Source organism: Saimiri boliviensis, chromosome 8 (assembly GCF_048565385.1).
Source record: "Saimiri boliviensis isolate mSaiBol1 chromosome 8, mSaiBol1.pri, whole genome shotgun sequence".
Classification (NCBI taxonomy): Eukaryota; Metazoa; Chordata; class Mammalia; order Primates; family Cebidae; genus Saimiri; species Saimiri boliviensis.
Window position 1 is genome coordinate 14,052,193 of NC_133456.1, and position 21,857 is coordinate 14,074,049.

Consider the following 21,857-nt stretch of genomic DNA (forward strand, 5'->3'; position numbering starts at 1 on the left):
GCGTTGTGCTTTTGCATTGGATATAGGAAAACTCTTTTTGGAAGGAAGATGTTTGGTAGGAAGTACTTTTTGTCTTTCCCTGGTGATTCATCTGTATACACTTCTAGAACCCTTGTCCATATATGTAAGTGCACATCTGTCAATACTGCAAATACACTCCCATGTACTGTGTTCACTGTATTGATCTGTTTCTTTTTTCTTGTTTTTGACACTGAGTCTTGCTTTTTCACCAGACTGGAGTGCAGTTGTGTGATCTCGGCTCACTGCAACTTCTGCCTCCCCAGTACAAGCAATTCTCCTGCCTCAGCCTCTCAAGTAGCTCGGACTACAGGCACGCGCCACCACTCCTGGCTCAATTTTTATGTTTTAGTACAGATGGGGTTTTACCGTGTTGGTCAAGATGGTCTTCATCTCCTGATAGTGTGGTCAGCCCGCCTTGGCCTCCCAAAGTGCTGGGATTACAGGCATGAGCCACTGCACCTGCCCCACCCCCACCCCCCTTTTTTTTTTGAGAGAGAGTGTCACTCTGCCATGCAGCCTGGTATCCAGTGGGGTGATCTTTTCTGCCTGTATTTTGTTTTACTTAATGTGCCAAGAACTGTTGCTAGGTCTCAAAGTCCTTAACACTCTGTTTTTAAGTACTATATTTTGTGACAGAAGTCCTTGGAATCTGCTGTAACAGAATCTCAATTTCTCTCTCCATTTTTGTATGTTCTTTTCTGGATTTGGTCTCATGGATTCTACTTACTGCCCAGCTGTGATCTCCCTTAAAGAACTTTCACAAGAAGTTATATAGCTGTTTTCAGAGCCAAATTCATATGACATGTGTGGAATATAGAACTGATAGGCAGCAGAGATTTAGAGCATAGATTGAAGCACCACCACAGTGGCTGAGTTGAATTTTGGCTCAACCAGTTACCAATCCTGTGGTCTAGGACAAATTCTCTAACAACTCAGTGTTTGTTTCCTCATCCATAAATGGGATGATAGCAGACCCTTCCTTTTAATATGGAGAGATTATGAGGACGAATTGAGTTGTTAGACATACATTGCTTATAGCAGTGTCCTCCACACAGTGAAGTATAGATATGTGGTAGTGAGGGAGATAGCCTATGTAACCATGTGTTAGTTTCAAATTCTGCAGTTAACCACCATCATGACCAAGTTTGAATTTATGTTACTTCACATAAATGTCATTAGATTACATATTAGTAAACAGTTGTATTGCATATTCCTGGTTCTAAATTCACTTGTAACTTTACGCAATATGATATCACTGTTTTTTGGGCTCTTGTCTTAATATGTTATTGTATTTATTTTTATGAAATCTGAAGATTTTTGGCTTTCTGAGTAACATTGTTTCTGAAAGAATGTTACATATCCACCTTATGAATTTTGCCATTGCTTTTTAGATACTTGGCATATCGAAATTTTATGATTGACACGTATCGCCTAAACCCCCAAGAGTACTTAACCAGCACTGCTTGTCGGAGGAACTTGACTGGAGATGTATGTGCTGTAATGAGGTAAAACGTTTGACTTTTTCTGAGACATTTCACTGTAGGAATATACTGATGCATTGCTGTCTAATGTTTGCTTGATTAAACTGGATATTTCAACTGGGTAGAACACCTAATTTTAGTTATCTCATTTAGTTAGGGGTTGATTATATTTTGTTTCTTTTTATTTCATTCAATTTAATTATTTTATTATTTTAATTTAATGTTATCATGATGGGGTTTCACAGTGTTGCCAAGGCTGTTCTCAATCTCCTGGCTTCAAACGATTCTCCCACCTTGGCCTCAGTAAGCACTGTGATTACAGGTGTGGGCCCGGTATTCAGGATTAGGAGTTGACTATTTTAAATATTTAATTTAGGCTGGGCATGGTGGCTCATGCCTGTAATCCCAGCACTTTGAGAACCTGAGGTGTGTGGATCACCTGAGGTCAGGAGTTTAAGCCTGGCCAACATGGTGAAATCCCGTCTCTATTAAAAATACAGAAATTAGCTGGGTGTGGTGGCACATGACAATATCTCAGCTACTCAAGAGGCCGAGGTGGGAGAACCCAGGAGTCAGAGATTGCAGTGTCATCCAGCCTGGGTGACAGATCGAAACGCTCTCAAAAGAAATAAATATTTAATTCAGTTTTTTAGATTTTACAGTTCATATTTTTAATTTTTTAGTCAAATCATAAAATAACCAGGGATGGAGTGGGTTCAGGTTGAGAGTGGATAAGCTCTGTGCACTAGATCTGCCTAAAGACAAAAAAACAAAATGTGTATTTTTTTTTGGTGTGTGTATTTGGTCTATGTGCGACTTCTTTCATTAACATGGACCTAAGTGTCTATTTGTGCTCTCATTTGTGTGGTTGAAATGATTAGACTTTGTAGTAGGTTTAGGGGGTGCTGTGTTATTAACATTACTTGTGATTTTAGAAATTGTTCCTCATATAACAAAATCTGTCAGGTTGTTCGTGGTGTTTCATAGCCTGCTGAGAATATTTACTTCTTTTATTGTTTCTGTTTTTTAATAAAGATGATGATGATGATAAAGCACCTGAAGTTGATTCTCTAGATTTTAACTTTTTGAGCTTTTTTCTTTAGAGTCCATGCCTTTTTAGAGCAGTGGGGACTTGTTAATTACCAAGTTGACCCGGAAAGTAGACCCATGGCAATGGGGCCGCCTCCTACTCCTCATTTTAATGTATTAGCTGATACCCCCTCTGGGCTTGTGCCTCTGCATCTTCGATCACCTCAGGTAAATTAATGTTGACTTTTTTCTTCAAAACTGAATAGTAACACATGACTATTTATAACATATCTATTTAGGAATAATTATTATTTTAGTATAATGCTATTAATAGTGCCGTTTCTTTTATGGTTGGTTGTGTGTGTGTTTTGGTGTACTGTAAATCTTACAGTCCAAAAGAATATATGGTGTTTAAGTTAATGCTGTCCCACCAATCCCAAGACCCAATGCCTTACTCTGTCAGATTCTTAATTTACTTCTATATATATATAACTTCCTTTATCCTTCTGTCATCAAACAGACACTCACAAGTAAGCAGATGATGCAAAAATCTTTTTTCCCTTCCCTCAGTCTATGTTCTAAAAATGTGAAGCAAAGAAATCTTTATAACTTGTCCTAAGATTGTCAAGGAAATTATATATAGCATTAAGTTGTATTTACAGGAACCTAAGGTATAAGAATTTTGTTCCATTGTGAAATAGAAGATAGTAATGAAAATGTGTTATTCTTTTTGGGACTTAAATGCACACCAAAATATGTCTTGTGTGTTGAATTTTTGTTAGAAGTATAGTGTAGAAGTGTGGGTATTTATTTTTTGTAGGAAATCCACCGAGAGGTTTAAGTACCAATATTAAACAGTTTTTTTTTGTTGTTTGTTTGTTTGTTTTTTGAGATGGAGTGTTGTTCTGTCACCCAAGCTGGAGTGCAGTGGCGCAATCTTGGCTCACTGCAACCACTGTTTCCCAGGTTCAAGCAATTCTTCTGCCTCACCTTCCTGAGTAGCTGGGATTGTATGCCCTGCTAATTTTTGAATTTTTGGTAGAAATAGGGTTTTACCATGTTAGTCTGGCTGGTCTGGAACTCCTGACCTTGTGATTTACCTGCCTTGGGCTCCCAAAGTGCTGAGATTATAGTCATGAGCCACTGTGTCCAGCCCCAGCAATTGTTTTTTTTTCTACCCCCGTTTTTTTGAGCCAGAGTCTTGCACTGTCACCCAGGCTGGAGTGGAGTGGCACAGTCTCAGCTCCCGGCAACCTCTGCCTCCCAGGTTCAGATGATTCTCCTGCTTCAGCCTCCCGAGTAGCTGGGATTACAGGCACCCACCACCATGCCTAGCTAATTTTTGTATTTTTTATTTTTAGTAGAGATGGGGTTTCACCATGTTGGCCGTGCTGGTCTGCTGACCTTGTGACTCACCTGTCTCAGCCTCCCAAAGTGCTGGCATTACAGGCGTGAGCCACCGTGCCTGGCCCAATTTTTTGAAAACATTTATCCTCTTGACTTTAAAGAGATTAACCCAGCCATTTATCATTTATTTGACTCAGGTCCCTGCTGCTCAACAGATGCTAAATTTTCCTGAGAAAAGCAAGGAAAAACCAATTGATTTGCAGAACTTTGGTCTTCGTACTGACATTTACTCCAAGAAAACATTAGCAAAGGTAAGGGTTATTATTTTTTTAATCTAAACTCATGCGGAGTATAATCCAGCACATCTTAGTACTTCTATGATACATCTAATGAGTTTTCTACTCAAATCTGATGGTATTTAAAAAAACACAATTAGAGAAAATTGAGGGGGAAATGGAAAATTTGAACAGAGAATTGGAATCTGTGAAAAGAATCATGAGTTCAGGCACGGTGGCTCATGCCTGTAATCCCAGCACTTTGAGAGGCTGAGGCGGGCGGATCATGAGTTCAGGAGATAGAGACCATCTTGGCCAACATGGTGAAACCCTGTCTCTAATAAAAATACAAAAAGGAGCTGGGTGTGGTGGCACATGCCTATAATCCTAGCTACTTGGGAGGCTGAGGCAGTAGAATAGCTTGAACCAGAGAGTCAGAGGTTTGCACCACTGCACTCCAGCCTGGTAACAGAGTGAGACTCTGTCTCAAAAAAAAAAAAAAAAAAAAAAAAGAAAAATCATGAATATTTTAGAACTGAAAAGTATGCTTGAAACTATTTGATGGGTTTAATAACAGGCTGCATACAGCAAAGGATAGGTTAGTGAACTCAGAGAAAAATTAGTATATATATGGAAACCTAGGTACCAAGAGCAAAAGAAATTGAATTGAAGTATGGAGGGGCCAGGATAAAGAGAGGAGAGTGCAGAAGATGTGAGATACAGTTCAGGCTGGACATGGTGACTTACGCCTGTAATCGCAGCTCTGTGGGAGGCGAAGGCAAGAGGATCACTTGATCCCAGGAGTTTGAGACTAGCCTGGACAACGTAACAGACCTTATCTCTATTATTAAAAGAAGAAAAAGAAGAAAGAATGATAGAGTCCAAAGAATTAATGTTTATTATTAGAGACTCATAAGCGAATGAATGGAGGAGGACTGATACTTGAATATATAATGGCTAAAAAGACTTCAGAACAAATAAAAAGATACCAACTCACAAAGCAAGAAAGACAAAGCAAGCCTGGGATCAACACTTTCGGAGGCCAGGGTGGTAGGATTGCTTGAGGCCAGGACTTCAAGACCAGTCTGGGCAAAATAGCCTTTAATGAAAAACACAGAAAAAGAGAACAGATCCAAATTTATACAGAGAGAAAACCACACTCGGGTACATTATGCTTAATCTCTTATAAACTAACACCTTAAAAGCAGACCTGGAGGGTGGGGGGTGAAGGTAGAACAGAACAATAACAAAACTGATGGCTGACTTTTCAACAAAAATGATAAAAGCCAAAGACAAATACAGTAACATTTTGAAATTGTAAAAGAAAAACCGTCTCTCTGGAATTCTCCGTCCAGTAGATACTACTTTCAAAATTGAAGGTGACATATAGAGGTTTGTAGATCTTCCAATGTGGAGAAGTTACCACTAGCACACAGTGTAAGAAAAGTAAAGGAGTGTCTTCAGCATGAAGAATAATGATCCCAGATGAAAGCACATGTCTCCATGAAGGAATAGGGAGCAGAGAAAAGTAATTATGTGGTTAAATATAAAGAAATACAGATTGTTTAAACAATAATATTTGGAGGGATTTATAACACATAGAAATTACAAGAAAGGCAGAAGGAGATTAAATTGAATAAAACTGTTACAAAGTTTACAGTATTTAGAAATGTGACAAAAGTCCTGAATTGGGGTAAACTATAATTTGAAACAACATTTTGGAACCTGACTGGATCTAATGGAAGAATACTAGAAAAAGGGCAACATGTGAGTCAGTATAAAAGACATCTTCCAGCTGGGCACCGTGGCTCACACCTATAATCCCAGCACTTTAGGAGACTGAGGTGGGAAGATCACCTGAGGTCAGGAGTTTGAGACCAGCCTAGCCAATGTGGTGAAATCCTGTCTCTACTAAAAGCTCTATTAGCTGGGCATGGCTGTGGGTACCTGTAATCCCAGCTACTCAGGAGGCTTAGGCAGGAGGACTGTTTGAACCTGGGAGGCAGAAGTTTCAGTGAGCTAAGATAGTGCCACTTCACTCCAGGCTGGGCAACAAGAGCCAGACTCCATCTTAAAAAACCAAACAAAAAAATCCACATTATAGTCCACCCCTGGGTGCCTTGGCTCATGCCTGTAATCCCAGCATTTTCGGAGGCTAAGGCAAGCAGATCACCTGAGGTCGGGAGTTCGAGACCATCCTGACCAACTTGGAGAAACCCCGTCTCTACTAAAAATACAAAATTAGCCAGGCGTGGTAATGCATGCCTGTAATCCCAGCTACTTCAGAGTCTGAGGCAGGAGAATAGCTTGAACCTGGGTGGCAGAGAGTGAAACTCTATCTCAAGAAAAAAACAAAACCATATATATCTTTATGGTTGTTTTTGTATATATATATTTATTTGTGTATGTATAAATAAATCTTAGTGCAACTAGTTGAGGAGGTATAACTAAGAAGGAAATAATGGACAGAAAACAATAATTTTTAGAAGTCACTATAAAAAGATAGGAAACAAGAAAATGGGGAGCTAATGGGAGGAGTAGGAAACAAATAGCAAGATAGTAGTTTACATCTTACCCTAGTATTAATAACAACGTTAAATAGAAATGCTTTTAATACTCCAGATAATAAGATGAAATTCTTTTATTTCAACAAAAGAAATAAAAAAACAAATAAAATACTCCAGTTAAGCAGCAGAGATTTTCAAATTGCATAAAATATTCAAGGACAAGTATATGTTGTCAACATATATACACCCACTTTGAAGATATAGACACATGCTACTATTAGAAGAACAGAAGACATATTTTGCAAAGAATAATCTCAAGGGTGCCAAAATTATTACATTGATTTTGGTATAATGTAGACACCAGAGTAAGTTATTTTACCAGATATAAACAGAACTTCGTAATGATAAAAGAGTTAATTAATCAAGGACATAATCTTATGTGTGCATCTAATTAAGTAGCATCAAAATACATAAAGCAAAACATAATAGAACTGAAAGGAGAAATAGACAAACACACATTAGTTGGAGATTTCAGTAATCCTTTCTCAATAACTAATCCAACAAGTGGTTAGAAAATTGTTGAGGTCATTAAAGACTTAGAACATCTGTTAACCAAGATGACATGTTTATTTGGTATATATAGAATACTGTACAAAGTAGCAAAAGGAAAACCACATTCTTTACAAGTTCCCAGGGAACATTAACCAGAGTAAGCCCAATTTTAAAAAAAATATTTTTTTTTAAAAAATTAAAAATAAAATTTTATGGGTACATAGTAGATGCATATGTTTATGAGTTACATGAGATATTTTGATAGAGGCATGCAGTGCATAATAATCACGTCAGGGTAAATAGGATATTCTTCACCTCAAGCATTTATTTTGTGTGTGTGTGTTTTTTGTTTATTTTAATTTAATTTAATTTTTTTGAAGACGGTGTCTCAGTCTGTCACCCAGGCTGGAATGCAGTCGTGCGATCTTGACGCACTGCAACCACTGCCTCCCAGGTTCAAGCAGTTCTCCTGCCTTAGCCTCCTGAGTAGCTGGCATGGTGCCTGCCACAACACCCGGATAATTTTTGTATTTTTAGTAGAGGTGGGGTTTTACCATGTTGCCCCCCGTAGTCTGGAACTCCTGAGCTCAGGCAATCTGCCAGCCTCGGCCTTCCAAAGTTCTAAGATTACAGGCATGAGCCACCACACCTGCCCTATCTTTTGTGTTTTAAAAATCCACTCAGATGCTTTTACTTATTTTTAAATGAAAAATAAAATTTTTTGTTTACTATAGTCACCTTGTTGTGCTAGCAAATCCTAGGTCTTATTTAGTATTTCTGTTTTTTGTACCTAAGACCCAATTCTGAGCCATAAAATGAGCCTCAATAATTTAAAAGGATTAAAATCATACAGTTAGGTTTTATGATTTCAAAGATGTGAAATAAATGAAGTTGGCTGACCACAAAAAAATAAAATTAAACTAGAAAATCCAAAACAGGCCAGGTATGGTGGCCCATGTAATCCCAGCGCTTTGGGAGGCTAATGTTGGCTGAACCTTAGGTCAGGAGTTTCAGATCAGCCTGACCAACATGCAGAAACTCTTGTCTCTACTAAAAATACAAAATTAGCTGGGTGTGGTGGTGCATGCCTGTAATTCCAGGTACTCAGGAGACTGCCTGGGAGGTGGAGGTTGTGGTGAGCCAAGATGGTGCCATTACACTCCAGCCTGGGCACCAAGAGTGAAACTGTAAGTAAAAAAAAAAACAGAAACAATCAATCCAAAACAAACAGAAAGAGAAAATTAATTAAATTTGGAGGCGGATCTTTGAAAAGATCCAAAATTGATAAATTATCAGGTTTATTGATTATTATAATAATCTTCAGCCAGAGTGATCGCTAAGAAAAGACAGAAACTGCTGATCAGTCATAAAAGAGTATAGCACTGCTGATTCTAGTATGTTAAAAAGACAAGAAAGATTTGACATCCAGGTGTGGTGACTCACACCTGTAATCCCAGCACTTTGTGAGGCTAAGGTGGGTGGATCACTTGAGCTCAGGAGTTCAAGGCCAACCTGGGTAACATGGCAAAACCCTGTCTACAAAAATATGCAAAAGTTAGCCAGGCATGGGGTGGTGCATGCCTGTAATCCCAGCTACTTGTGGGCGCTTAGGCAGGAGGATCACTTTAACCTGGGAGGTCGAGGCTGCAGTACTTCAGCCTGGGTGACAAAGTGAGGCCCTGTTTAAAAAAAAAAAAAAAAAAAAGTTGGTGAACGACTTGATAGTGATATATTTGACTTGAGATGGATAAATTTCTAAAAAGCAATAAAATATGAAATAGGCTGATAAAGGTCCTCTAAGGAAGTCAGAGCCTCATCCCTGGAACCTGTTACCTTATTTAGTGAAAAATTATTGGCTGATGTGTTATGCAGCTAAAAATATTTTAATTTAGTTTTTGCTTTTGAGACAGAGTCTTGCTCTGTCACCCAGGCTGGAATGCAGTGGTGAGATCTTGGCTCACTGCAACGTCTGTCATCTGGGTTCAAGCAATTCTCATGCCTCAACCTCCCAAGTAGCTGAGACAACAGGCACACACCACCATGCCTGGCTAATTTTTGTGTTTTTAGTAGAGATGGAGTTTTGCCAGTTGGGCCAGGCTAGTCTCAAACTCCTGTTCTCAAGTGATCTGCCTGCCTCAACCTCCCAAAGTGCTGTCATTAACATGCATGAGCCACCACGCCCAGCCTAAACTAAAAATCTTAAAGATAAGGGGATGAACCTTTATTATCCCTGGATGCCTTGAATGTCATAACTACTGTCCTTGTAAGAGAGGGGAAGAGAGCAATTTGACAGAAAAGGACAAGGGAATGTTACTTTACATGCATGAGCCACCATGCCCAGCCTAATACAATAAAAAATATTTTAAAATCATATGGAAACCTTAGCAGTCATTTTGTGGGTTCTGATGAGGCTTATGCATGCTCTTTGTAAAGCCAGTTGTTACCAGGAAAGGAAACAGGCTGGGCATGGTGGCCCATGCATGTATTCCTAGCATTTTGGGAGGCCAAGATGGGCAGATCACCTGAGGTCAGGAGTTCAAGACCAGCCTGGCCACCATGCTGAAACCCCATCTTTACTTAAAAAAAACAAAACAAAACAAAACTAGCCAGGTGTGGTGGCAGGAGCCTCTGTAATTCCAGCTATTCAGGAGGCTGAAGCTTGAGAATTGCTTGAACCCACATCAGCTGGGTGTGGTGGCTCACGCCTGTAATCCCAGCACTTTGGGAGGCCGAGGCGGGTGGATCATGAGGTCAAGAGATCGAGACCATCCTGGTCAACATGGTGAAACCCCGTCTCTACTAAAAAATACAAAAAATTAGCTGGGCATGGTGGCACGTGCCTGTAATCCCAGCTACTCAGGAGGCTGAGACAGGAGAATTGCTTGAACCCAGGAGTTGGAGGTTGCAGTGAGCCGAGACCACGCCATTGCACTCCAGCCTGGGTAAGGAGCGAAACTCCGTCTCAAAAAAAAAAGTCGGTGTCTGGTTGTAGCGATCTTCTTTATATTTGCTCAGGTTTGGTTTCTTCAGAATTTAAATTAAATGTTAATGAATTTTGTTCTTGGGACTCCAAATCTGATTGATTACATCTGATTTTGGTTTTTTAAAAGAATCTTTGGTTATCTTAAAGTAATTCTTGGGGAATGAGCAATACATTCTGAGTTACAGATGCAGGCATCTTTTCTTTCTCACAAAGCCATACTGTAGGAGTTTAGTTCTTAATTCTGCAGTGCATAGGTCAACTGTTTTTATTCTCTAGTTAAAGACTAGTTATTTTTGATGCATTATTATTATTATTATTATTATTACTTTTTTGTTTGTTTGTTTTTATTATTACTTTTTTTTTTTTTTGCAAGTAAACAGATACTTCAGAATGCTATTAATTGAATGCCCCAGAGATGCATCAAATCAGGGTTTCATTTTGTTGTTGTTTTAATTTTTTCTTTTTTCTTTCATACAGAATCTGATTTTTTTCATGAAATATGTAGCACTAATGCACTGAGAGTTTTAATTATCTAAATGGAGAAACTTTATTGATAATATATAGAGAAGTCATGGATTGTAGAAATCTTCACTTATTAAATTTTAATCTCTCAAAACAGAGTTTTGAGAAAGGGAAATATATTAGAATGTCTATTTTCAATTAGTAATGTTTCTAGCTGCATGATAATATCAGCTATACTGCCCATCAGCTCCCCTGAAGATGAGTGAATGCAACACGGTCTGCAGATCAAGAAGTATGAGTTAATCGATAAATTGTACTTTTTACACAAGCCAGTCTGACTTCTCTTACACTCACATGGTGACATGAATCATAAACTATGAGGGACTCACATGGAAAAGGTGATTTTGAGTTTAGGGAATCACTTGGAGATTGTTTTATAAATGAGAGATGTTTTAAAATCAGGTAATATGGATGTGTTGCAGTTGGAAACAAGAACCTGTCAGTGTTTTATGTCTGTAGTACTTCGAATTCTTGAATCTTGGGAGAAATACTATATTCAGGTACTCTGTTGAAATACTCTCTACCAAGATTTGTATTATGTTTTTGATATTACAGCTGGTTTATGGTATGCAATAAAGTAATGTGCCTTTTTAGCTTGCAAAAGATACTGTTAAGTTTCAAAATAATAGAAATAACATATCCACATAGTTATGGGTCCTTGCTTGACAGCAGGAAGTCTTTTTTGTGTTTTGTGTTTTTTTTGAAATGAAGCCTCGCTCTATTGCCCAGGCTGGAGTGCAATGGTGCCATCTTGGCTCACTGCAACCTCTGCCTCCTGGGTTCAAACGATTCTCCTGCCTCAGCTTCCGAAGTAGCTGGGACTGCAGACATGAGCCACCATACCTGGCTAATTTTTATATTTTTAGTAGAGACGGAATTTCTTCATGTTGGCCGGGCTGGGGACCTCAAGTGATCCACCTGTCTGGGTCTTTCAAAGTGCTGGGATTACAGGCGTGGCCTATCATGCCCAGTCAGTCTTTGAAATAAGCCAGCATTTCTTTTAGAAGTTTAGGCTCCTTAAGTGTTTAGTTTCTGCGAGTCAGAGACTCCCATTGATGATTTGCAAAAAAACAATCTCCTGAGCTTGGAAAGGAATTGTGCTGAGCTCTATATTCAGCATTTAAAAATGAGCAAATAATTTCTGATTTTGTTTCCTTAGAGTAAGGGTGCTAGTGCTGGAAGAGAATGGACTGAACAGGAGACCCTTCTACTTTTGGAGGTAAGCAGATTAATGACAGAGCCCTGTTATCTGCATGTGGGATGTGTGCTAAGATTCTGTGACTAGCATTTTATTTTGTTTTGTTTTATTTGGAGGCAGGGTCTCACTCTGTCACCCAGGCTGGAGTGCGGTGGCCTTATCATGACTCAGTGCAGCCTCTACCTCCCATCCTGAAGCCATCCTCTCATCTTCAGTCCTGAATAGTTGGGACTACAGGCATGTGCCACAATGCCTGGCTAATTTTTGTATATTTTTTTGTAGCAATGGGGTTTCACCATGTTGTCCAGGGCTGTCTCAAACCCCTGGACTCAAGCAGTCCTTCCACATTGGCCTCCCAAAGTTATAGAACTACAGGCAGGAACCACTGTCCCTGGCCTGTGACTAGCATTTTAAATTCACCTATGGTATTCTGTTTTAAAAAGTGTCTACTGGAGTTGAAAACTCAATCACACATGTGATTCCTTTAGACAGCCATCATGCTTTGATAATTGATAGTTAAATCCTTTTTTGTGTCTCCCATTTGATAGTATGGAATTTTAAAAACAGATAGGTTTTTAGATTATTAAATTGATAATTTTTATAGATTCATTGAGGATGTTTAAGTGAAGCTGACTGATTTTGTGTGTGGGACAATTAAGAATAAAGTGACTATTAAGACAATTGGTAACATTGCCTGGATTTGTCCTAAGATGTCGACACTCCTTTTGCATCATGAATGCAAATGTCAGCATAATGAACAAGGCAGTAATGTCTTAGTATTATCAAGGAAATTGTTTGACATCACAGTTCTCCTAAAAGAGCCTGGTGCCCTTTGGGTTCCCAGACCACTGAATGGGCTTGGTGATATTTTGGTTGCTGTACTGCTTTGATTTGGTTTTTCAGGTTGTTCCGATAGTTGTAATTACTGTAGATGTATCAGTAGTGCATCAGACTATTTTCGTTCCTTTTTTATATTTCTCTTTTACTTTTTCTTGCTCTCTGTTTTCTGCTTCTTCCCCCAATCCCATCTTTCTCTGTTGTGATCACAATCAAAACAAATCCTTGATGTGTGTGTGTGTGTGCCTTTTTTTTTTTTTTTGTCTTTTAATTTATTACCATATGGCCATTCAATATCAGTGATAATGCAGAGAGCTTTGCTCATTCACTTTTTACATATTTATTTAAATATCTTTCCTCTGGTGCTAACTGACTCACTTTTACTTTCAGGACAATTTTGTATAGCCATATCTGCTAGATTTTAATATTAATTAAAATGAATAGTGTTTTCAGTATTTGTGGGTGACTATAACATGCTTTTGTATTGCTGTTTTGAAATCTTTGAGCTCTGGAGAGAAAATAAGTTGTATAATAGTGACTGGAACAGCAATTTTTCTTTTTCTTGCTGCACATTGATGCTCAAACTTTTCTCCTTTTTCACATTTTTAACATTAGTGAATAGTAAATTACAGTGAGGTAAGAATGACTGAGCTGCTATTTACACTAAAGACATCCAAGAAAACCACAGTATTACACAATAGTGCATTTTCTCTCCTGCAGGTGGAATCTGTGGAATGTTTAATTTTTCTTTTAAACTTGCAATTCAGTAAGCGGGAATTGTTTACAATTACCCAAAGAGAAATAAAAGACTTCTCCACATCAGTGTTTTCCACTAACATCTTCCATTTATATAGTTTATTTAGAGATACTTAATAGCTTAAGAATACAAAGTCGGCTGGGTGCGGTGGCTAACGCCTGTAACCCCAGCACTTTGGGAGGCCGAGGCAGGCGGATCATGAGGTCAAGAGATTGAGACCATCCTGGCCAACATGGTGAAACCCTGTCTCTACTAAAAAAATACAAAAATTAGCTGGGCATGGTGGCGCGTGCCTGTAGTCCCAGCTACTCTGGAGGCTGAGGCAGGAGAATTCCTTGAATCCGGGAGGCGGAGGTTGCAGTGAGCCGAGATTGCGCCACTGCACACCCGCCTGGCTACAGAGCGAGACTCTCGTCTCAAAAAAACAACAAAAAAAAGAATACAAAGTCAGCCAGGCTTGGTGGTTCATGCCTGTAATCCAGCACTTTGGGAGGCCAAGGTGGTCAGATCACAAGGTAAAGAGATTGAGACCATCCTGGCCAACACAGTGAAACCCAGTCTTTACTGAAAATACGAAAATCAGCTTGGCGTGGTGGCATGCATCTGTGGTCCCAGCTACTTGGGAGGCTGAGGCAGGAGAATTGCTTGAACCTGGGAGGTGGCGGTTGCAATGAGCCGAGATCGCACCACTGCACTCCAGCCTGGTGACAGAATGAGACTCCGTCTCCAAAAATAAATAAATAAATAAATAAATAAATAAATAAAATAAAGTCAGATGAGTATTTTAAAATGGATTTATAATAAAAGTCACTTTCTAATAAATTGATAAATCTGCTAGATTCATTGGGGTTTGCTGTTTTAAAAAGAGTATCGTACCTTTTTTTTTCCTTTTTTTTTTTTGGTAACAGGGTTTTACTCCCTTCGTTCATTCTATGTGCTGTGGCACAGTCTTGGCCCACTGTGGCCTCAATTTCTCTAATTCAGGCAATCCTCCCAGCTCTGCCTTTCAAAGTGCATCACCGCGCCCAGCTAGTTTTTTTTTTTTTTTGTATTTTTAAATAGAGATGAGGTTTCGTCTGCTCATTTTGCTCAGGCTGGCATACTATTTATTAAACAAATACAGCACACACATTCCAATTATTTCTCATATTCTTGAGACCACCCCCTTTGATTTTTAAAACACTTTGTTTAATAAAGTCTTTTATCAGAGCACAGTTTTTGGGTAAATGCTGAGGGTTAATATCTGGTCATGTTCGTCTCCTTGTTATCATATTGTAAATATTGGAGGCAACACTTCAATTTTGGAAATAGCCAAAGTAGAATGTATACAATAGATGAAGGAATGCAGTTTTGAAAAGAAAGATCTTTAATTGGTAGAAATGAAGGATAATGTAAGCTTTTATATTAACTTTTTATAAAGAAATTACTGCGTGAGATCAAGATGATGATGGCTTGTTTGAATAAGACTTCAGTTATAAAAAGGTGTGGGGAATTTCTACTTGAAAATGTGTCATCAGAATGAGTAGGCATATAAAGTATAATTAAAGTTTGAGGTGAAAACAAATCAAAACAGTACAACAACGAAAAAGAGTAAGTAGCTACAAAAGGCCATAACAGTCTTTATGGAAGTTTGAAATTCTGTCGATAGAATCAGGGCACCAGAATGAAAGAGAGGTAATGGAGCCACTCTATTCCACAGTGATTGAGGTGATTAACATTTTTTTTTTTCAAGTTAATTTATGTGAACACGCATATCTATGTGTATGCACATAATTATTTATTTAATACGGAGACAAGATTTTGCTATGATCTCCAGGCTGGTCTTGTACTCCTGGTCTCTAGTAATCCTAGAGACTTTTGGATTACAGATCCAAAAGATCCTTGCAGAGTGCTTTTGGATTACACACATAAGCCACTGTGCTCAATCCACAATTTTTTTCTTTCTTTCTTTTGAGACAGAGTCTTGCTGTGTCACCAGGCTGGAGTGCAGTGGCGCAAGCAGATTTATCAATTTATTAGAAAGAAAGTGACTTTTATTATAAATCCATTTTAAAATACTCATCTGACTTCATATTATTTATTTATTTATGGAGACGGAGTCTCACTCTGTCGCCAGGGTGGAGTGCAGTGGTGTGATCTCGGCTCACTGCAACTGCTGCTTCCCGGGTTCAAGTGATTCTCCTGCCTCAGCCTCCTGAATAGCTAGGAATACAGGTGTGCACCACCATCCCTGGCTAATTTTTGTATTTAGTAGAGACGGGTTTTCACCATGTTGGCCAGTTTGGTCTAAATCTCTTGACCTTGTGATCTACCTTCCTTGGCATCCCAAAGTGCTGGGATTACAGGCATGAGCCCCCATGCTCAGCCTTCAGAATTTCTTTTAAGTCTGCAACTGATTGCAGTATTCTCTCTGGTCATTTATAATTATTCCTGGGCTTGGAAGTGACAAGATTTGAATTTGGGAGCTCACTGATTCTCCCTTGTTAACTCCAGTGTTTGTCATGTGTACTTTGCTTTCTCATGCTATTTATTTTCCCTGAGATAATTAATAGACATAAAACGCTTTACCTGCAAATAAAACTTGTAAGTAACAGTTATATATCACTATAAGGGTTTCTCTCATTTTTTATGCCAGCTAAATTATAAGAAATATAGCATTAGAAGATACTCAGTAAGCAGCATGAAAGATTTCCTCACAGTGTGCATGCACTTTACATACTTTTTCTTGATAAGAAACCCAGGAAATACTTCGAACTATGCTTAGATTAGTAGTAAATCTTCCAGCCGGGCGCGGTGGCTCAAGCCTGTAATCCCAGCACTTTGGGAGGCCGAGGCAGGTGGATCACGAGGTCGAGAGATCGAGACCATCCTGGTCAACATGGTGAAACCCCGTCTCTACTAAAAGGTGCAAAAAAAAAAAATTAGCTGGGCATGGTGGCGTGTGCCTGTAATCCCAGCTACTCAGGAGGCTGAGGCAGGAGAATTGCCTGAGCCCAGGAGGCGGAGGTTGCGGTGAGCCGAGATTGCGCCATTGCACTCCAGCCTGGGGAACAAGAGCGAAACTCCGTCTCAAAAAAAAAAAAAAAGTAGTAAATCTTCCATTGAAAACCTTCTGTTAAAGTCGGAGATGTCTAATCTTTTGGCTTCCCTGGGCCACATTGGAAGAATTGTCTTTGGTCACACATACAATACACTAACACTAACAACAGCTGATGAACTTTTTAAAAACATGTCCTCCCAAATTTCATAGTGTTTTAAGAAAGTTTATTAATTTCTGTGGGCCACATTCAACGCCATCCTCGGCCATATGCAGACTGTGGGCTTCAGACTGCGGGTTGGACAAGCTTACTTTAGGAAAAGCTTTTTGTTGTTGTTGTTGTTGTTAAATAAAAAATACCAGTCTGCCTTTTTACTTTTGAGAGCCATAGCAAAGTCGGATTCCTTTCTTGGTTTAGTTCAGTTTTCTGTGGTTTAAGTTCAGTAAACTTTATTAGGTATTGTGTTTCAGACACTGTGACAGACTGCAGGTTGAGATCTGTAGGACACAATCTGTACCTTTAAGGAATTCATGGTCTACTAGGTGACAGAGACAGATAAAACACAAAGCTTGAATGGAGAGTTCCCAACTTTGTGATTAGAGGTATGTTCAGAGCACAAGAGCTGTGCAAAGGAGTTGTTTTGCAAATAGGTTCTGTGTTGGTCCTAAAACCTGATGTTTCTAGTGCAGAACAAATGGTTCACAGGCACAATACCTAGGAATAGATCCAGTGGGGCCTGTGTATTCTTGAAACATAAAAAGTAGGTAATAGGGTAGAAGTAGGAAGGCAGTGTCCTGATCATGTTTGGCTTAGTTTCATAAGATAGTGACCTATAATAAAATAGTTTTAGGCAGGAGTGTTTTGTGTAAAATGTATTTCACTCTAGCAGCATGGAGAAGGATAAAATTAAGGATAGAAAGGTAATTACAAGAATCCATTTATGAGGGCCAAGATGGAAGGATCATTTGAGGCCAGGTGTTGCACAGCAGCCTGGGCAACATAGCAAGACCCTGCCTCTTAAAAAAGAAAAAAATTAACCTGGCTTATGGCAGGAAGAATGAAGTTGTTTTGTAGTATTATAAGATAATTACTAAAAACTTTAATTGAATCATCCTCCTTCCTGGCCAGTACGTCACCATATTATTCTCTTTTCAAAACATTTTTTTAAATTTCCCTCTCTTACTAACACTACTATCAGTTCCCAGGCTCAGATATTGACTGGTTATCAGCTCCATGCTGTTCTGTATGCTGATTCTTGCTTGGATTTTGTATTTCAGAGGGTTTCCCAACTCCACGTCTATTCTGGAAAAAACTTTCTGAACTTGATTATTCCTTGGCTGAAGGAACATGAAAAAATATTTTTACAGTAAAACTTCATTGGAAAAGGGCATGATAGAATGTACCTAGAAAGTTCCTATTTATAGTTAGAAACATAATACAGCCCCACTAGATATATTTCTGCTTTCGTGGACCCTAGCAAGACAGATTTTTTTTTTTTCTTTTTTCTTACAATCTGGATCTTTCAAAAAGTAATTCCTTCTCAAACTACCTAAGGTTACTGAATATCCAGAGGTCACTGAATATCCAGAGGAAACCCAGAATTAGCCTAGTTTTTTAAGGGATTTAATAAGTCAGTCCACTTGCTGGCTTGGGCTTTGAGAAATCCTCTACCATTCTAGCAAAAATGAAAGCCTGAGCAGCAGTTGAAACCCAGAGTTAAGAATTAATTGATGGCCAGGTACACTGTTTGACACCTGTAATCTCAGCACTGTAGGAGGCTGAGGTGGGAGGATTACTTGAGCTCAGGATTATGTGACTATCCTGGGTAATATTGTGAGACCCTGTCTCTAAAAATTAAAAACAAACAAAAAAAAACCTTTGAAGAAAAGTAACCGAAAAGTAAACAGAGACAACTATTATTATAGAAAACTCATCTCACAGTGTAGATGAGCAAATTAGGCTCTAGCACAAGGCTTTTCAGTTGGAACATTGAATTATCGACATTTGGGCCGATTTTTTTATTGTTAGGGTGGAGAATTCATGTATGTTTTACAGCATACCTAGCCTCTCCTTGGTAGACACCTGCAGCACTGTCCCAGTTGGGTCAACCAAAAATATCTGCAGACATTGCCGTGTCCTCAAGGGGGCAAAAATTACCCTTCCTTGAGAACCATAGCCCTGGAGAGAATGGTGTGAGAGTAGCAACTTCAACATGTCACTAAATAAATTTTTTTAATCCAGTTAATTCCTCAGTTTTCTTAGCACCACAGTTGTGGTTTTCTTTCTACCGTTCTATCGATTTTTCCCTTGTAGACTCATTTTACTCTTTTTGTTTGTTTGTTTGTTTCAGGATTTTCTCTGAAAACAAATTATAAAACTAGAAATGTATGTATGTTATACATTTTAGAATCAGTTTATCAATTTCTGCTAAAAAGAAACCTATTTGGAGTTTCACTGAGATTGTATTGAATCTGTTGCAGTTCAACTTGGAAAAGAATTGACATCTTAATATTGAGACTTCTAGGGAATGAATACAATATATCTTTATTTTATTTAGGTCTTTGCGTTCTTTCATGTACAAATGTTGCTCATTTACATACTTTATTATGTTTATTCCTAAATATTTCATTATGCTGTTTAAGACAAGGTCTTGCTCTGTTTGTCAGGCTGGCCTTTAAATCCTTGGTTCAAGAGATCCTCTCACCTCAGCTCCCTGAGTAGCTGGGACTATAGATATGTGCCACCACATCCAGCTTCTAGGTTATTTTAAATACTTTTTTCTTCCTGTTTAAAATTGTTCATTGTTATTATGTATGGAAATATAATTGAGTTTTCCTGTTGTCCTTCTATCCTGTGACTTTGCTCAGCTATTTAATTTTAGTACTTTTTTTATAGCTTCCTTAGAATTTTCTATATAAACAGTCATGTCTGTATTATAAAGTTTTACTTCTTTCCTTCTTTCTTTCCCTTTCTTTCTTTTTTCTCTCTTCTTTCTCTGTTGTCTCTCTGTCTGTTTCTCTCTCTCCCTCTTTCTCCCTCCCTCCCCTCCCTTGCCTTCCCTTCCCCTCTCCTCCCCTTCCCTCCTCTCCCCTTCCCTTCCCCCCTCTCCCCTTCCCTTCCCCCTTCCTCCTCATCTTCCCCCCTCTCTTTCTTTCTGTCTTTTTATCTTTTTGTCTTTCTTTTTGCTCTTATTGCCCAGGCTGGAGTGCAGTGGCATGATCTCAGTTCGCTGCAACCTCTGCCTCCCAGGTTCAAGGGATTATTGTGCCTCAACCTCCCAAGTAGCTGGGATTACAGGCGTGCACCACTGTGTTGGCTACTTTTTGTATTTTTAGTAGAGATGGGGTTTCATCATGTCATTGGCCATGTTGTTGAACTCGACCTCAGGTGATCCACCCATCTCAACCTCCCAAAGTGCTGGGATTATAGGTTTGAACCACTGCAACTGGCCTACTTATTTCTTTCTAGTATGCATGCCTTTTATTTATTGTTTCTCACCTGATTGAAAACCTAATATAAGGAAAGCCATCAAATCTATTTCCTTATGTATAATATATTGCATTAATTTTTTTTTGAAACACCTATATAAAAAACTTGTAATATTACACCTTACTTTCTTGTTACCTGACATGAAAGCTTCTGGTTTTTCTATTTTAGGCCCTGGAGATGTACAAGGATGATTGGAATAAAGTGTCAGAACATGTTGGAAGTCGTACTCAGGATGAATGTATCCTCCACTTTTTGAGACTTCCCATTGAGGACCCATACCTTGAGAATTCAGATGCTTCTCTTGGGCCTTTGGCCTACCAGCCTGTCCCCTTTAGTCAGTCAGGAAATCCAGTCATGAGTACTGTTGCTTTTTTGGCATCCGTGGTGGACCCTCGCGTGGCATCTGCTGCAGCAAAAGCGGCTTTGGGTATGGACTTCCCTAAACCATCTCCTCAGCAGAAAAACCGAATTTAAATATTACCAGCTGTTACATTCATTTTTTAAAAATAGAAATAACAGAAGTCAGATATTACCCATGAAAAGTACCATATTATCATATTCTTTATAAAAGTATTTGGAAATAATGCACCTTAAAATTAAGAGCCTTAGGAATTGGAGGGACAGAGGTTTTGTTTTGTTTTTTTTTGTTGTTGTTGGAGACGGAGTTTTGCTCTTGTTACCCAGGCTGGAGTGCAATGGCGCGATCTCGGCTCACCACAACCTCCACCTCCTAGGTTCAGGCAATTCTCCTGCCTCAGCCTCCTGAGTAGCTGGGATTACAGGCACACGCCACCATGCCCAGCTAATTTTTTTGTATTTTTAGTAGAGACGGGGTTTCACCATGTTGACCAGGATGATCTCGATCTCTTGACCTCGTGATCCACCCGCCTCGGCCTCCCAAAGTGCTGGGATTACAGGCTTGAGCCACCGCGCTCGGCCGGTTTTTTTTTTTTTAACTCCAGCACTATGTAGACGGTACCATAAAGAGGTTTTTTATTGTATATTTTGTGATTAATTTAGAATTTGATATAACTAGCAAAGGGACGTCATTTAATATTTATCGATGACATGTTAATTATAACTAGAACCTTCTCACATCAATAGAACTCTTTCTTGGTTTTAAAGATGTTCTTGTTCTTTTTGTTTCTTTGATTTATTAGTTTAGGAAGCAAAGTTAAATATGGACAGCAATTTTCATTATTGTTGGTATAAGTTGAAAGGTGTCTTTTATTTCAAGGCACTGTGATGTGTAGGATAAAATCTAGAGTCATAGAATTTAATTATTATCTATTTTTATCTCATTTAGTCCTCTCATTTCGCTGGTATAGAGGGACTGAGAGCCTGGAGAGGTTGCTACACCTAAGACAATAATATTGTGTTGGGTTTTCTGGTGTTGGTTTTACATTCAAGCAAATTTTTCTGCAAAATTAGATTGCTGTTCCATTTCTATTCTTGAACCAGAGGAATTTTCTCGGGTCCGGGAGGAGGTCCCACTGGAATTGGTTGAAGCTCATGTCAAGAAAGTACAAGAAGCAGCACGAGCCTCTGGGAAAGTGGATCCCACCTACGGCCTGGAGAGCAGCTGCATTGCGGGCACAGGGCCCGATGAGCCAGAGAAGCTTGGTGAGTCACTGCTGCTTTCCAGGACAGGGTTAATTTATCTTTGTATTCCTGTCAGCTTACTCAAGTAATTGGGTTTACTTGCACTTAAAAGTGAGTACAGTGATCAGTATAAGCTCGTCTTTTAAGATTATTACATGACTTATTTTTCCTCCTTGTTTGTTTCTTTTAGTAGCTAGAACTGAGAATTTGTCTTATAAC

General features: G+C 38.9%; 1 protein-coding gene across 2 annotated transcripts in view; it reads left to right on the forward strand.

Annotated features, from left to right (window-relative positions):
• SMARCC1 (SWI/SNF related BAF chromatin remodeling complex subunit C1) overlaps nt 1-21,857 on the forward strand; it is a 204,525-nt gene that overhangs the window by 106,660 nt on the left and 76,008 nt on the right. For both annotated transcript variants that reach the window (XR_012518724.1, XM_074403944.1), the window contains exons 16-21: nt 1,413-1,526; nt 2,606-2,759; nt 4,076-4,189; nt 11,877-11,936; nt 20,205-20,463; nt 21,498-21,659. Coding sequence is in view for 1 of the 2 variants with exons in the window: in XM_074403944.1 (XP_074260045.1) it covers nt 1,413-1,526; nt 2,606-2,759; nt 4,076-4,189; nt 11,877-11,936; nt 20,205-20,463; nt 21,498-21,659 (863 nt within the window). In the remaining variant the exon portion in view is untranslated. The remainder of the gene's footprint in view (nt 1-1,412; nt 1,527-2,605; nt 2,760-4,075; nt 4,190-11,876; nt 11,937-20,204; nt 20,464-21,497; nt 21,660-21,857) is intronic.